The 17,459-nt window shown below is 49.2% G+C and overlaps 1 protein-coding gene across 1 annotated transcript in view; it reads left to right on the top strand.

Moving 5' to 3' along the window:
* The window catches only part of GABBR2 (gamma-aminobutyric acid type B receptor subunit 2), a 359,033-nt gene that overhangs the window by 106,551 nt on the left and 235,023 nt on the right, over nt 1-17,459 (top strand). Inside the window, exon 2 of the mRNA XM_043890615.1 lies at nt 10,268-10,405. Within this exon, the coding sequence (XP_043746550.1) occupies nt 10,268-10,405 (138 nt within the window). The remainder of the gene's footprint in view (nt 1-10,267; nt 10,406-17,459) is intronic.

Here is a 17,459-nt window from a genome sequence, read left to right as displayed (position 1 = left end):
AAAGAAAGAGGGGGAGAGCAGGGGCAGGCCAAGCAAGCCTTCAGAGCGTGGGCAGGTCTGCGCCTCTGAAAGGAGAAGGGGAAGGAAGGAGAGGTGGGTAGAAGGAGACTCGGGCAGCGGTGCAGCTCTGAGGAAGTCTCAGCCAGACCAGAGGGGCTCACGGTTGCCCAGAGCTGAGTCTTGTGCCGACCAGAAACGATGGTGAGCGTCTGTTGGGCTGCTGGGGGCTGGGGTCGCCGGCGAAGAGTGAGTCGCGTGCTGCAGCGCTGCCCCCGGAGCCCGTCCCCTTGGGAGGCTGCCCGCCCTGTGACCGCTCTTGGCAGCTGAGGTGGCCCTCCACGGCGGGCGTGAGGGTTTGGGGTTCGGGAGGTCTGGGTCCTTGGTGGCTTCCCCACTCACGCTGTGGGTGGGAGGAGAGCACAGTGCACCCGTGGGAAGGCGCTCTAGGCCGATCCCGGGCACAGTACCCATCACCCTTGCTCGCCTCCCACTGCCCAGAACTCAGCGGTCACGCCCAGTTGCAAGGGGGACTGGGGAGTGCACTGTGGCTGAGCGTCCGGGCGGGCCAGAATCCCAGCTCTGCTTCCTGCTCAGTGTCAAGCTTTGGACAAATTACTCACCCCTCTGCCCCTCCGTTTCTCCACCTATTAAAATACGGATATTAACAGGACATGCTTCACAGTGTTGCTGGGGAGGATTGAGTTAATAAATATTAAAAAATGGTAGTCGTGTCTGGAACAAAAATGCTTTATAGAGATTGCTGTTCTATTATTGCCATTCTTATTTCCAGATTTAATGCGTCAGTAAATGCTTCTTGAGTAACTACTCTATTCAAGGAACTAAGTGTCGCGGGGACTTACTTGCTTCTCTTGGCACTCAGTGGGTGCTCAGGAAATGTTTGAATGAATTAATTTCAATGAAAAAAATAATACAGGGTTTTGGATTCCAGTTGGCCATGGTGCTGGACTAATTTTTAAACATGGTTTAACAATGATAAATGTTAAGACCTGTGCTTTGCCTCAGAAAGTCAATCACAGAAGAACAGGAAGAGATGAACTCAAATGATTGAGAAAGCATCTTGGAGTGTGAAAAGCCTACCAATTTAAAAATGAGTTTCTGTCTATAAAAATAATATGTGCTTTAAAAATTCAAAACAAGTGAGTACAAAGAGGAAAATTTTTAAAGTCACTCAAAATCTCACCATCTTTAACTTGAGATGACTTCTAGTCCAGACATCTCTCTAGGCAGATGTTATGAGCAGAAAGATGGGCAGGAACACTTTTATAAAAAGATCGTTATTACATGTTATGTGAAGTTACTGTTAAATTTTATTCATATGAATGTAACAGAAGAAAATAAGGAAGCGTAAAGCAGAAGGAATTACTCAACATTAAACAATTTTTCTTCACTATAGAAATTATTTGTTTTTAAAATATATGAGGGTAATAAAAAAGATGATGAGGAGCAGTGAGGTCAGAGTCCTGGCTTTTAAACGGGAGTTTTCCGCCTTAGGTGGTACCCGTAAAGTCCTTACATGGAAGGAGAGGAGCTTCGCAGTCTCAGCACTCTGTTTCCCTCCTCCACATTCTGAATTTGATGTTACATTATTATCTTCACATCGTTTCATGTTAAACCGTCCATCTCTCACAGTCACGCCTTTTTATCACAAGCCCTCCTTTCCTGAGATCTATACTTTGATTCTTTTTGTGGGTGGCTGGATTTTTAACATCAAGTAGTTCCTTCCTTCCTTCCTTCCTTTTTTTTTTTCTTTCTAAGAACAGTTCATAGGTGTTTTCTTACCAAGATTACGCATGCTGATTTAGTGATTTTCACTGATAGGAAACGCTGTGTGAAATAGGGACTGTGGCCTGAGGCTGCATTAATAGAAATCTGTGCCCAGAATGTGGGAGGTCACCATTTCATTTGTTTTAGCAGTTGTGGCTAGGTATCCTCTAATCAAATCAGTCAGGAAAAGACAAACATCCAACGGAAACGCAGGCAAAGCCACCGGTCCGAAAGAGGAAGTAGAAACACAAACGTACGAAAAAGTGACTTATCCTCTTCAATGATCAGGAGCATACACATTGAAATGACATGTCAAATACCCGCAGGACTGGCAAAAACTAAAGTCAGTGAGGATGTGGAGTAATGAGATATCTCAAATACTGCCGGTGGAAGTGTAAATGGATAAAATCACATTGACAAAATGTGGGAAATACTGTGAACAAGTGGGCTCAAACAAGTCCATTTCTGGGTTTATACCCGAGAGAAGCTCTACATATGTGTGGCAGGAGACACATACAGAAATGTTTAGCTGTCTTGTTTACAACAGCAACTAAATAAAGCACTGGAAACCACCCAAGTATCCATCAACAAGGGAATTAACAAATAAACCATGGCACGTTCACACAACGGAATACCTGTCAAAATGAATGAACTGCAGCTTCATTCAACAGTAGAAATCTCACAAACGTGATGTGAAGCTATAAAAGCATGTTTCAGGCATGATTCCATTTACATATAGACTTAAAACAAAGTGAAATTAAATAATACAGTGTCTGGGAAACATGCATGTGGTAACAAAGAAAAGCACGGAAGGATAAACACAAAATTCAGCTACGGGTTCTTCTTGTGAGGACGAACACAGGCGGGGTAGGCGCCAGGGGCCTCAGCATAAGCTGGGTGTTGGGCATACTGTGTGTTCACGTCGCTATTTTCCATCCTATGTATAAGTTATATGTGTATATATGTTCTTTCCTATGAGTGAAATATTTCATAATAAATTATTATTTAAAATAAAACGGTGCTCTGAAATGACACTGCCTAGAGATGGAATTCTTACCATTTAGGACCTGGGGCAAATTTTTAAATCCTCTGAACCTCCATTTCCTTCTCCGTGAGATGGAAATAATAACAGTACCTACCTTACATAATACTGTGAGGAACAAGTAGGATGATTTATGTGACGTTCTTATCACCATGCTTGACACAGAGCGAGTACACGATACACATTAGCTCATGTTGCTTTCCTCTGCAGGGCAGATGGAGGTCTTTTGGGTGCTTCCCTAGAAATATCTGTCCTCTGAAGGCATTCCTGAGGGTGTCCATAGATGACAAGGATGTGAAACCATATCATTCAGAGATGTTTAGAAGAGCTAAGGGGTCTACAGCCATACTGCCCTGAACATACCTGATCTCGTCTGATCTTGGAAGCCAAGCAGGGTCAGACCTGGCTATTACTTGGATGGGAGAAGAGCTTACAGTCATTTGGCCTGAAAGCATCTCCTGGAGGCAAGCTGGCTGAGTTTACATATCTGTAGGGCTCTCGTGGGGGTGGAGGACTGCACATGTTCTGTGAGATTCTAGAGCAGGGGTAGGCAAACTGCAGTCAGTGGTCCAAATCCACCTGCTCCCTGTTTTGTAAATAAAAATTTATGGGATTGCACCTGTGTTCATTCATTTATATTATTGTCTGCGGCTGCTTTCCTGCTCCAAAGGGTTGAGAAGTTGCAACGGAGGCCGTGTAGCCAAGAGAGCCTAAAAATTACCTGGCCACTTACAGGAAAATTTGCGGACCTTTGCTCTAGAATGGGGGATGCAAAAGCAGGGTGATCTCAAGACTAGCATAGGAACTTCTAAGAAGAGGAGCTGCCCTAAGGCAAAGTAGCTCCCTGGTGAGGCAGTGAGCCCCTGGTCCTGGGGGGATGTAAGCAGATGCTGACCACTCCAGGAGCAGGATGCCCAGAGGACGACTTTGTACCAGGGGCACGAGCTGGACACATTAGCTTTTACATTCTCCTTCAACTCTGAAATTCTGTGCAGAGTAATCCCCCGTCTCAAATTGGTCGTTATTAACTCTGACATTTTCTTGGCATTTCTACATTTTAACTCTCAGCTACATTTTCTTTGAAATTTTTCAGTCAAAAAAGTATTTTTAATTCTCTAAAAATGAGATTTAAATGAAAATGGATTTTATTCTAGAGTTCTACTTTTTCATTAAAAAAAAATTGATTTTTATGGCTTTTGGATCTATTCCCATTTATAGGTGCTGAATTTTAAGAGCTTGTATGTGTCCATTATGATTTTTCTGTGACAAGTCCATCTTGGCAGGGGAGGAGAACCCTTTGAAAGTGAAACGGGAAGGGAGTTTGGAGGGAGTGACCATGAGCTACTGGAGATGTGAAGTCAATGGAAGGCAAGGGGGTGGAAATACTGATGAAGAGAAGGGAGGGAGGGAGCGGGGTGAGCGTGAGGACCTCCCGTGTGCCGGAGCCCACGTCCAGGTGGCAGGACTGCAGATCAGAGGCTGTAGCTGGCCATTTAGCCTTAAACTCTTGCAGGAGAACGTGAAGTCTGGTGGATTTAGCTCCCTGCCTACGGGTCAGGTGTGGCTGTGCTGACTGTCAGAATACCCTGCAAAGGGGAGTGATGGGGAAGGGGGGGGAGGGAAGGGCGAGGGGAGAGCTTCCTAGTGGGGGAGGAGGGGAAAGTAAGAGAACATGATAAAGTCTGTAGCTTTCTTAGAGGACACAAGAACCCCCTTACAGGGGCTCTGAGAGCAATTCTTCAAAAGCCAGATCGCTCAAAGACAACATGTCATAAATAATTTCTCAGAATGATGGTTTTGCCCAGTGACCAGCTCACTAAAAGCCATCTGACAGACACCTTAAGTGGGGAATAGAAAAGCTTCAGCGTCTTCCTAGCTCTCGGAGGGGGAGGTCTGGACCCCACAAGAAGAGGATAGTAATAAACAGGCATTAGGGGAACGTCTCCAAATACAGCATTTAGGAAGAACTGAAATGTGAAATACAGTTGAAACTGACTTTCACTTGCGCCTCAAGGACAATCCTTGTGAAATAGCCATGTGAAGTATCTGCAAGGAATCCCTTGAGAAACTCAAGTTTAGAGAAATCCCCCCGTGGTTTGGCGAATTGATCGTCGGGCAAACTGATGTGCAGTGGGTGAACTTTCAGTGAGAGGTTTGTCGTGTGTGCTCAAGTACAGGCTCATCCAGGCTCGCCTGCAGGGCGCCCGCCGCGCTTCCCTGAGCCAGAGACAAAAGTCATACGCGGGCAGGGACATCTGGGGGCATCTCCTTTGGGGTTTTCAACCCTCTTTTTGCAGCCCTCCATGAAATCCTCTTTTCCATTGTAAGTATTATGTAGCCCCTTGATGCTGTATATAGAACAGATAACGGAGAACTGCTGGTTGAAGTGAGAGCGAGGCGCCCAGAGCCCCTCTCACTGGCCCCCAAACATCTCAGCTGGGTCATAGGCCCCTGATGGACTGAATGTGAAAACCTCCAAGCTGGTCCAGCCACAGAGACTCAGCTTTGGTCAACTGGAGAGCCCATCTACTGGGGACACTGACCATGTCAGCTCGGAAGAGACAATATTAGAAGTGAGGGGGAGGGACGTTAGCATCTCAAATGGGACAGGTAGACGCATGTGACTTTTACGTTGTTCCTCACTGTGGACGTGCTCTCTCGGGGAGCCGGAGAAGCACCTTTCTTCCTTCCTTCCCATCTTTCTCTCCTTTTCTTTCTTCCTTGGTGCCCGGTAGATTATTTCTCCTGCCTCAGGTCAAGTGTGCTGATCTGGAAGAGGCCTGGGCTCCCGGCACTGCCCTGAGGGGAATGGTCCTTTCCAGAACGCTGCTGACTCCCCTTCCCTTTACCCCTTGAGCTGAGTTCTCTAGTCGATTGAGAAAGCTCTGAACTGGGGGTCCCGAAATAGCTCCCCTAATCCTGAAAGGACAGTGGACAAGTCTCTTCACCTCTCTAGTCCTCATTGTCTGTATCTGAAAATGAGGGTGCTGGGTTCGCAATGCCCCCATATTTGGATCTTACACTCCAGGAAAGGCTAAAGAGACTGGGTCCCAGGGGAGCATGGAACAGAAGTGTACATAGGTTAGAAAGTGTGTTATTTTGCCACGTTAGGAAATTAAAAACAAAAGCCTGCTACTATCTGCAATTTTATAACAGAAAAACGTTTCAACACCATACAAACCACAAAGGATCTTTAAACTAAGGATAGCTGTCTAAATGGAGTACATTTAACATTAAGGGAAATCTTGCTATATTATTCTTATTTTTCTCATTTTACCTCACTACGTTAGTTTTCTATTGATGTTGCAACAAATGTCCACAAATTAAAACACCACAACCACACATTGTCTCACAGTCCATGGTCATAAATCCAGGCCTGCATGACTCTGCTGAACCCTCTGCTCAGAGCTTCCCAAGGCCAAAATCAAGGTGTTAGCTGGGCTGGGTTCTGGAGGCCCGACTATTCAGGTTATTGGCAGAATTCAACTTCAAGCCAACAATGGCACGTCAAGTACATCTCATGCTTTGAATCTCTGATTACCCCTCTGCTGTCAGCCAAAAAACATCTCTGCTTTTCAGGGCTTGTGTGAATACACTGGGCCGCCTGGGTAACACTTTAGGGTCAGCTGATCAGCAACCTTAATCACATCTTCAAAGTCCCGTTGGCCACAAAACATAACATATTCCTGAGAGTAAGACCATGGATGTCATGGGAGCCAGAATTCTGCCCTCCACACAGTCTGGTGAAAACTGACTCAGGTAAACTTCTGCAGCTCGAATACCCGTGTCCAAATATGCTCAGATTTTTTAGTTGACATATTCAGAAGATATCTGTTTGTGAGAAGCCAGGAAATCATTATTAATGAAGAGTCTTGCAGGGACTGGTACTGGGGAAATGTTCGCTGAACAAACAGGTATTAATAAGTTCATTGTTGCTAATATTATTTTAATGCAGCTTTGATTATAAATCTTATGGTACTGTATCATCATGGTCATTAGTACAGATTAGAAAGCAAGCTAAAGTCATTACAGGGATGTATTAAAATGGAAAATGATTCAGTAAATCATGTTAGAAACAATTAAAACATGAACTGCTCTGTTATATCTGCTTGCTCCACCCACGAAGGAAGTTTTGCTTTCAATCAAGGAACAGGAACAATTAATAGAGGGCCCCAAGAAACAACAAGAATTTCATCTGTCTTCCTTCTGACCTCCCTCCTTCCTTCCCATCTTTCTCTCCTTCTCTCTTTCTTGGCAAAAAGAAAAATTAGCTTGGCTAATTTTTATGCCTGCTAAGTCACTTCAGTCGTGGCCAACTCTTTGCGACCCTATGGCCTGTAGCCCGTCAGGCTCCTATGTCCACGGGACTCTCCAGGCAAGAATACTGGAGTGGGTTGTTATGCCCTCCTCCAGGGGATCTTCCTGCCCAGGGATCGAACCCGCATCTCTTAAGTCTTCTGCATTGGCAGGCAGGTTCTTTCCCCCTAGTGCCACCTAGGAAGCCAGGTAGCTACAAAATTTTAAGTTAAATTAAAATTTTCAAATTTAATCATTTCCTGAACCTTTGCAGAGTACCGACCACACTCTCTAGGCCGTCGTTCAGAGCGCCCTTTAGCCTTAGCCCAGGCACTGTGTCCTCATCCTAGGTCTTAAGCACCCGCCCCCGGAGCCCGCCCTGGCCCTCCCCCGCGGCGCCTCTGCCCCGCCCTGAGCCCTGACCCCCTCCTGGGGCCACCTGTACCCTTGCCTCACTGGCCAGTGCGATCTCTGGGGCCAGGAACCACGTTAGACTCATGTTTCCATCGCTGTTGACGCCCGCCGTGGCTTTCAGCCCGGAGTCTCTCAAACAGACGAGGAGAGAGGGGCAGATACCACCCCGCGCTGGTCCCCCTTGGCGCCACCTGAGGGGAAGGGAGGAGGCAGCGAAGGGAAGGAGGAAGACAGAGTGGAGAGGAAGACGACACTCGGGCGGGATATGAGGAAGTAGGAAGCGGGGGAACAGACGCAGGGAGGAAGTCACTGCGCCCCTCGGGCATCCCGCAGACCCTTCCTGGGTCCTTGGGGAGGCCCCTGTGTAGATCCTGGGGAGCCGGCAGCAGAGACGGTGACCGAAAGCCTTGTCCTCGAGGCGGCTTCTTTTTAATTAAAGGACAGCGAATACACAGAAAAACAAGAGCAGAAAAGATGACTTCAGATGATTTTAGGAACTCCAGCATAGCATTAAATAGGGTGGCGTGTTAGAGAGTGACGGGGGTGGGGACCATCTCGGGGAAGGCAGCGGCGGAGACTTCCTTGAGGAGGTGAGGCTCAGCTGAGACTTGAATGACAGGAGTGAGCCGTGCTGAGAAGCAAGCAAACAGTATTCTCGTCACAGTAAAAAGCAAGTGCCAAGGCCCGGAGGCAGGAGGGAAATTGCTTTTCCTTTCCAGGATCAAGAAGGAGGCTGGTGAGGCTGTACTTGGTGAGCAAGGGAGAGGGTGAAGGGAAATCAGGTCAGAGTGGGAGGCAGGGCTAGATCTTGTGGCTTCTTGCATCCATTATGATAAGGAGGGTGAAGCATATCATACCAAACTATAGTCAGTAATACAAAACAGTTATTATATAACCCAGGTAGAGCATTTTCTAACAGCCCTGCTTTAGGGTTATCTGATGGGGAAGAGGGTGAAATTTAAGGCCCAGACATCTTACAGTTCTCTAAAACTGGTAAGATGTGCTGGTTTTCAATAATTTCTTTTTCTGTCCCTAAAGGTGGTCGCTTTATTGCCCCATGGGACATTAACCAGTTTTGTACCTAATTTAGCAGCCTTATTTCTTGTTTTTCCATTCCCTATAAAAAAAAATCCCTATCTCAAATTTTCTTTTGAATCCACCTTGTTGTCCAGCAAATTCCCTTTATTAATGAGTTAAATAAAAGGTTGATGTGTACCCACTATTGATTTTCACGAGAATTATGTTTTTAACCTTTTGAAAATTATATTCTGATAGAAGTTTGGGTTTTAGGTGCACAGAAAGCAGCAGAGTAAAAAGGACTAATTTATGTTTTACAAAGAAACCTCAGACTGTGATGTGATGAACAGGCTTAACTGGGCCTCAGGGGAGCAAGACACCCCGTTCACAGCCAATCCCTCTGTCCAGGGAGAGAAGGCCCCTCGACTGGATGAGGGAGGAGGAGGTGGACAGGAGGGAGGTGAGCTGTGGCTGACTCCCAACATCCGAGGACATTTGTCCTTGTTCATCTCCATAGCGGGTCACCAGGATCTGCTTTCCTCTCTTGCATGCGAGCTCCTTGGCAGGGTCTGCGTCCAAGTTTCTCTGTTCAGCCTCCAGCCCTGGGCTGAACACGGAGTGATGCTTGCCAAGTGTCTACTGAGTGAATTCTTCCACTTAGATTCACCTCACGCTCCTCCTCCTTTTTTGTTGTGATAAAATATATATAACATTAAAAAATGCCACTTTATGTTTAGGTGTACAGTTCAGTGACATCAAGTATATTCACCCTGTTGTGCAACTATCACCGCCCCCCCCATCCATTTCTAGAATGTTTCCATCATCCCAAACTGAAACAAAACTCATTAAACACTAATCTCCCCATTACCCCTCCTCCAGCCCCTGGTAACTTTCTATCTTTGTGAATTTGACTATTATAGCTTCCTCATCTAAGAGAAATTTTATATTTGTCCATTTGTGTCTGGCTTATTTCACTTAGCATAATGCCTTCAAGTTTCATCCACGTTTTAGCATGTGTCAGAATTCCCTTCCTTTTTTAAGGCGGAAAAATACTCCATTGTTTGTGTAAATCACCATTTGTTCATCCATTCATCTCTTGATGAATATTTGGGTTGTTTACACTTTTCGGCTGCTGTGAACGTGCGTATACAAACATCTTTCTGAGTCCCTGCTTTCAGTTCTTTGGGGTATAAACCCAGAAGCAGAATGCTGGATCCTGTAATAATTCTGTTGAATTCTGTTATGGAGAACTGCAGTATTGTTTTCTGTAGGAGCTGCACTGTTTTATATCCCTACTAGCAATGCACCAAGATTTCAATTTCTCCACATCCTTGCCAATACTTCGTTTTTTGCTTTTTTGATCATAGCCATCCTAATGGGTGTGGATTTAATCTTTTTTAAAATACAGATGACCGTGATGGGAGAGGCCCAGGTTGAGGAGTTTGGGGGCCTCTTCCTCAGTGTGGTCTGAAGGAAGATAGCTAGGAGCCTAAGGTCCTAGATTCGGAGGGCGCTCAGAGGGAGGAGAAGCGGGAAGAGGGGTCCTGAGACCACACCTGATTGTGCTCACAGTATGGGCTCAAGACTGGCTTGAAGCAAGGCCTCGGGATAGGAGACCGATGCCCAGGTTCCCTTGAGGGAGCTCTGTTTGTGTGAGTGTCCCTGGGCAAAGCTCTTTCTCATTCTGGCTTCTCTTTCTGTATTGTTCCCCAGTGTGATAATGCAAAAGGCTTGAAAGCCTTCTACGATGCAATAAAATACGGGCCGAACCACTTGATGGTGTTTGGAGGAGTCTGTCCGTCTGTTACGTCCATCATCGCAGAGTCCCTCCAAGGCTGGAATCTGGTACAGGTAAGGTCTGGGCCCCCTTTGGTGGGGGAGCTGTCTTTGATTGGCCACTAGTCTTTTTCAGGGATGGTTCCTTGCCCAACATGGTTCCTAAATTGCCAGGTTCAGGCCTCCCCTGCTCTTTTCTGGATGGTTGCACAGCCTCCCACTGTCCTCACCTCCTGACCTGATTCTCTGTCCTGTCCTGGCCAACACAGTGGGTCTCTAAAGGGTGGCCCTGACACCATCCCTGTGTGTCTGAGACATATCAGTGACTCCCTAGCACGACTTTCAGGGCCATTGACATCAAACTAGTCCTTCTGTCCAGTCTCATCTTCTATCCCTGCCACTCACTCCATGCACAACCCGCCTTTCCTTAAGTACACCCAAGACCTTCAGCCTTAGAGTCCTCCTCTAGCCATTTCCTTAACCTGGTGATCCAGACCTCCTCCCTCACTGAAATTATTTGGTCTGCTAAGACTGCCTGTCTCCTTGGTTAAGCCTTTCCTGGCGCTTTTGGCTGTTACTCACTCTTTACACTGGCAAATGTTACACACTGTCAAATGTTCCACCAATGAGTATATGGTCTGTTGCGGGTGAAAATCACCAGTGCTAACTCTTATTTGGAATGTGAGAGAGAAATATAAAAAATGAGAACCTAGGATGAGTGGTGGCCCAGGCACATGTTTTATTTCTTTGCTTCATCCATCCATCCACCATCCATTCATCCATGCAACAAATATAATACAACTTACTGTGTGCCTGGAATTTGGGTAGACACTGGGGATATAGTGTTGGACAGGATAGGCATAGTTCCTACCCTTTCAGAGCTTACATTCTAGGAGGGAGGCAGGCAGGAAGCAAATAAACAAGTAAGTTGTAATAATACTGAAAGCGATACTTGTGTAGTATGTATGTCGGGCTTGCAACATATCAGACACCGTTCGGAGCCTGTATTTCCATTAACCCATTTACTCACTGTAGCTGCTCTATGCTGTGGGTGCTATTAGTAACCCATTTTATGATAAGAAGACCAAGGCACACAGAAGCTAAATAACTTGCCCAAGGACCCACAACTGATAGGTAATACAGCCAAGATCTAAACTCAGGCAGTTTCACCCTTGAAATAAGATTGGGGTGAGGGAACGGCTGGTACAGAGGTAAACAGGCTGAGGGGTAAATAGTGGCTGTCCCCTCGGCAGGAGAGCCCCTCGGAGGAGCTCAGACCTGAAGGGCGAGACGGGCTTGGTCGGATGAGGAGTATTCTACGTCAGGATGTAATAGCACAATAGCCTGTGATGGGAACGAACCTGGCTTGCTGGGGGAACAGCAGAGATGACCCTGGGGCTGCAGTGTGGGAGTGGAGGGCGGGGCGTCAGGGTGGGGAGGGTGAGGATGAAGGGGTCGGCAGGAGCCAGTCCCCAGCGCTGGCTAAGTGGGTGGCTCTCCCCGGGGACCCCGCCCTTCCCTTCTGTTCACGGTGACTGAAGTCCCCTCTGAGTCCAGCCCTGGGTATATGGGGTGCTGAGGGTGGAACCCCAAGCTGGGGGCCCAGAGGGGAGGGAGGCCTCAGTGGCAGAGCTGTGGCAAGGGAAGGGCAGGGTCCCCGGGGAGAGCCACCCACTCAGCCAGTGCTGGGTTCAGGAGGGCTTCTCAGGGGAGGTGACGTGGAGCTGGCTGCGAGGGAGGAGAGGGCGTTGGACAGCTGGAGACGTGGAGGAGCACGCTGCTGGCAGAGGAAACTGGGCGGGCAAAAGCAGGAGGTGGGAAGGAACGTGGGCTCGGGGAGCAGTGAGTCACTCACTGTGGCCGGAGCAGGCCACGCGGAGTGTGGGTGGATGCAACCGCGGCTGAGGCCGGGAAAGCAGCTCAGCGTGCTTTGGTGCAAACCTAGCCACGTGATGGGACCCAGCGCAGCTCAAGTGTGCCGAGGGCCCCTGGCTTCCCAGGGGCACCTGTCTGGGGTGCCGCCGACAGCCTTGAGACCTTAGTGGAGTCAGGAACCTTCTCTGTCCTTGAGCAGCCTCTCCCCAGCTCCCGGGAGCACGCCAGCCTCCTGCTGGTCTCGCCAGGCGCTGCCTCTCTGAACCTCAGCCTTCCCTGTGGGCCGCAGGGCAGTAAGGGGGTGGACCTCAAAGGACCGCTGTGTGGGCTAAGCTAGTCAACAGGGGTTAGAACTGTGCCCTGGTGCGTCCTCAGCAGTAAGGGTTTCTTGTTTCATTGCTGTTGACACCCCGCCCCGCCTTCTGCCGCTCCCAGAGTTGGTTACCCACTTGCATACCCACACTACTTCCTTGTCTTTCCTGAAGCACCGTTCCCACCACCTGAAATATCCCCTTCTCCCCGTGACCTGTATGCCAAGGCCAATCCCATCTCAGAGATACAGATTAAATGCTGCCTCTTCTAGGAAGCCTTTACCTATTGCACTATCTAGAGTAGCCGTTCTGGAAATTCTTTCCCCTGTTTATTTCTAGCAGAGCGTGTACACAGGCCACCCCACCCCAAGCCCCTCAGCCTTTACCCCTCTTGGGACTTTGCAGCTCTGGGATCATATTTAGTTGGGCTGTGAATTCCTTGAGGACAGAAAACGGGCCTGCGTTATTCCTGTGTTTTTCTGGTGCCTCTCACTTCACAGACCTTATTAGGTGTCTGTTGAATAGTCAGAGGGAGGGAGACTGGGAGGGATGGAAGGATCTGCAGGTGGATGTTTTGCCCTGACGTGAGTTCCCTGGAAAATCCCCATCCAGAGAGGAATCCAGGAGCTTCCAGGCCTTCTCACAGCCTCTCTGGGAACCGCCTGCCCCTCAGAGTCCTCTAGGAGCTGCAGGAGCAAGCACAGCGCTGCACACGCCTGGCTCGGCAGCTAGTGGGTCTGCAGCCTTGGTATATGCACACAAGGGCCTCTGGCCTAGAGAAGCTGACAGGACAAGAAATGGGTGACGAGGTGGGGGCTGTATTATTTATTGCTTCCCTGATGGCTCAGTGGGTCAAGAATCTGCCTGCAATGCAGGAGACACGGGAAACACAGGTTCGATCCCTGGGTCAGGAAGATTCTCTAGAGGAGGAAATGGCAGCCCACTCCAGTGTTCTCGCCTGAAAAATCCCGTGGACAGAGGAGCCTGGCGGGTCTGTGGTGTTGCAAAGAGTCGGACAAGACTGAAACGACTTAGCACTCACACATACAGTGCAGAAACAGTATATCTGTGGTATTACAGTTTCATGAGTGTGGTGGGATTAGGAAAAATACAGGCTTCTTAGGAGAATGATAATGAAAAAGAGATTGAAGAACGTGGTTCTACATCACTTCCATATCACTTACCGTGTTCCATTAATGGATTACACTGTGTGGAGAATAGTCTATCCTGTATCCAGATGTTTCCTGCTAGACTGTAAGCTTCTTGGGGGCAGAGGACTCTCGTTTTCTTCATCTCCTAGTTACCAGTGCCCAGCACAAGGCCTGCTGGGTACCAAGGAGGTCCTCACAGAGCGCTACACTGAACTAGCTGCAGGGAATCAGCGTGGGGTCTGAAACCCTCCATGGCAGGGTTTCTCACGACGTGGACCAGACCATGAGCAGGCCAAGGACTGGGGAGAACAATGCAGACCCTCGGCCTGCAGCTCAGCAGGGTCCCTCTGCATTGTCGACAGGGTGATTCTCCATCCCCCGCTGCCCTAGGCATCTGCTACCAGATGCTGGGGCGGATCCAGGGCTCCAGCTGTGCATGGGTGAGGGACACCGAGGGGCTCGAACTGGGCGGTGCCCAGCAATTTGGAGAGTTCCGGGGGCCTGAGTCACAGCGGGAGCTCGGCCTGAGAAGCCAGGCAAGGAGGAGGTAGGAACAGAGATGTGGGTCCCGATGGAGAGTAGCTCTGGAGAGTTTCTGGCCTCCCTGCTCTTGGAGATCACAGCCCCATTTGCTGTGGATTGGATTCTGGGGGCCCCCCACCCCCGAGACTGAGTTTGAAGAGACGGTGGAGGACTGGGTGGGTGAGTCTGCCGTAGCTCAAGGGATTTGATCAGTCCCTTAACTTATTCAAAACTGGGCTCTGAAACCGAGTTTCACAAATGGGAAAATGCATGTAATTTGTGTAATTGAAAAGGAGCTCTGACTGCCCTTTGGGGGAACAATGCTTGCTGGACAGAGGCAGCCTGGAATGTGCAATCAGTTGTTTCTGTTTCCTGCTGCTACAAAAATAGAGATTTGCGCCACAAAGGGGTGAAAATTCACCCTGGTGCTAAAATCAGTTAAATTTAACTTTTGCCTTTTGCCGGGCTTCTTGATTCATGGTTGCTGCATCGAGAGGCTAATATTGTTTAAGTCGTGATGTGAGTCACTGGGAGCGTCAGCTCCTCCAACTAGAGCGGAGGATCTTCATGGAGTCCAGGGCGGCGTTGAGGGCTCTGTCCCTGTCCTCCTGGTCAGGTCCCACTCAGGGTGCGGGCTCAGATCTGGGCCTCACCCCGCGGGAGCCCCACCAGGGCATAGCCTTGGGGGGCATTTGGGGAGGGGAGGGTTCTGGCTGTTGGAGGGCTGAGCGTGTTTAGACTGGAGAGCCTGCGGGGCCGCTGGGGAGGACAGAGGAGTCCTAGCCGCCCGAGCTGCATGGCTCTTTGAGAGACCTGGCCGGGTTTCTGAGATGTGGGTGGGGAGATGCAGGAGCAAGGTGGAAGTGAGAGGGAAGCAGGGCTTCCCTGCCGTCATGCTCTTGCTGCTGAAGGCATCGGGCATGGAGCAGGCTTCCTGGCTGCAAAGTAGTGAGTTCCCTGCTGCCCAGTTTCCCCTAACATTCTGGTCTCACCGGTCCTACTGTTAGGGAGATTTAATACCCAGAGTAGGCATACACCAGGTTGCTGGCTGTCACACTATATGGTGAGCGTCATTTATGAGGGCCAAGGACATGCTCCTGTTAACACAAACGTCCGGCTCCACCCTGAGCAGGTCCAGGTCAAGGGACTCATCACATCCTTCAGGGACTGTGGACCCCGCTCCTCATGCCTGCGGTCGTTTCAGGTGACACAGAGGCCGCCGGTTTCTGGGAACTTGCTCGGCCAAGTGATCTCTAAGTCCTGCTCAGTTCCCAGACCTCAGGACGCTGACGAGTGCTCCTGGTTCACACAGGTTTAATTTCCGCGGCCCCTGTTGGAAAGAGGACATGGAGGAGGCAGCGGGGGCTGCTGCTGGGGCCAGCAGCCCAGGACCGAGGCCGCAGCCCACGCGTGGCAGGAAGTTCTCCTTCATCTCGCCCCGTCTCTGTCACCCACCGGCTCCTTCTTCCCTCGGCCACTTACAGGCTGTTTGCTCGGTCTGTGGCCCCTCCCCCTGGCGGAGCTTGCTCCTTCTTCCAGATGTGGTTTGGCCGCTTCTTCCTCTGTGCAGCTCCCGTTCCTCCCCTCAGTTCCCTTCCCCGCGTAGTCTTCCCACGCCTCCCTCCACCCCCGCCCTCAAGTGGCCGGAGGGCAGGGCCTGGTGTGGTCCCAGCTCAGATCTTGAGTGGTCCCTGGAGCTGGACGCCTGACTTCTGCATCTTAGGCTCGTCCCTAATGATGATGGCAGACTCAGACTCAGACTCAGGGGTACCCGAGGGCTTCTCAGCTGCAGCCCCTTGGTAAAAGAACGTGGAGTGGCGTCTGAAATGATCTCTGGCTTGGCTTTGGCCCACATCTCCCACCTCTGGCCCTGATGCTCTGTAACTGACATGCTTCCTTTGAAAATGTTTTCAGACCTGCTCAGCATCCTTTCCTTGGAGATCTGAAGGTGGCTAGCTTCTGACTCTGCCTTGCACAGTTTTGGAGACGTTCCATAAACCTACCCCCAATGTAGTCTGTCCCCCTGAAAGCACGGAGCCTGGGGGTGAGTGGGAGGATTTGGAGCTGGGTGGGGAAGATGGAGGCAGGGTAGCTTGAACAAGAGTTGGAAGCAAAGCCAGCAAAAATGCAAGAGATGTGGCCAGAGAGGGTTCAAACCCTGAGACCAGGACAAAATTCTTCCTAGGGAGTGAGATGATAGTTGCCTCAGCTTGCAGACAGAAATAGTCTCGCTGATGAAAATAAAGTCAGGTTCCTAAAGGGATAAAGGGCTGCTCGCTGGAAAACGCAAACACTCTTTCATCAAGAACCGTATCCCGCAGAGCCTGTCCTTTAAGAGGCAGCTGGAGCAGATTATTAAATTGTAGATGCGTTTCTCCTGGCACCGTCCCAAGCCTCCCCTCAGCGGGCAGCCCACCCTGCCTCCTGGACGGCCCCGACACTCCCTCGAGGACCTTCCTGGGCAGGACCATTTCAGTTTGTGTGATGGGGCGGTCTCCTTGGCAGAGCTCTCGTGAGGGAGTGGAGGTGAGGAGGGCATGTGGACGGGAGAACCCTGACTGTGTAAATGTTGGCACATTTAGAACTTGATTTCTGAAAAATCTGAATCATGCTTGGTTTTGACATTAAAAAAACCAAATCTGTGAAAAACCTTAAATCAGGCCTTTTGCTATTTACTGAATTCCAGCATAGCCCTAAACTGTTGGTCAATGCCATTTCCATTATAGGAACAGAAAATTTGTCATCTGACTTGATTTGTTCATGTGGTTATCTTATGAAAGCTGTTGGTTGCCTGAGAAATCAAAAGACTGTTTCTTACTTAGCTGCAGTTTGTGGACTTTGACAAGTATTCATAGAAAGACATCAGGTCTTAGCAATCACTGGGTCCAGCGTCCCCACTGTATAGACTGGGAGCAGAGGCCCAAAGTGGGTAGGATCTTAACCAAGTTCTCAAGCAAAGCTGGATCCCGTGGCTCACTCCCAGAGCTTTGTAATTACCCCCTGGCCTTATTTTCTCTTTCTCAGCCTCCCTTTTTTCTCTCATGTAAAATGGAAATAGCAAAGTAGCCTCATATGTTCTGTACAGCTGTGAGAATTGATGAAGGTGTTTCCTTTTTTAGCTGAAAGCACCTTTAGAGACTGCTGTTATGATGCCGTGATATGACAATGTCACAGTGACAGGGACTCCTCCCAGAAGCAGACCTCTGATGATTGCCCCCATTTTGCGTCAATAGCAAAGGTTACTTACTCTGGCCCTGCAGACCAGAACAA

Source organism: Cervus elaphus, chromosome 29 (assembly GCF_910594005.1).
Source record: "Cervus elaphus chromosome 29, mCerEla1.1, whole genome shotgun sequence".
In the NCBI taxonomy this organism is placed as follows: Eukaryota; Metazoa; Chordata; class Mammalia; order Artiodactyla; family Cervidae; genus Cervus; species Cervus elaphus.
Note: the sequence above shows the minus strand (reverse complement) of the source record. Positions and strands in the feature narration are given on the sequence as shown.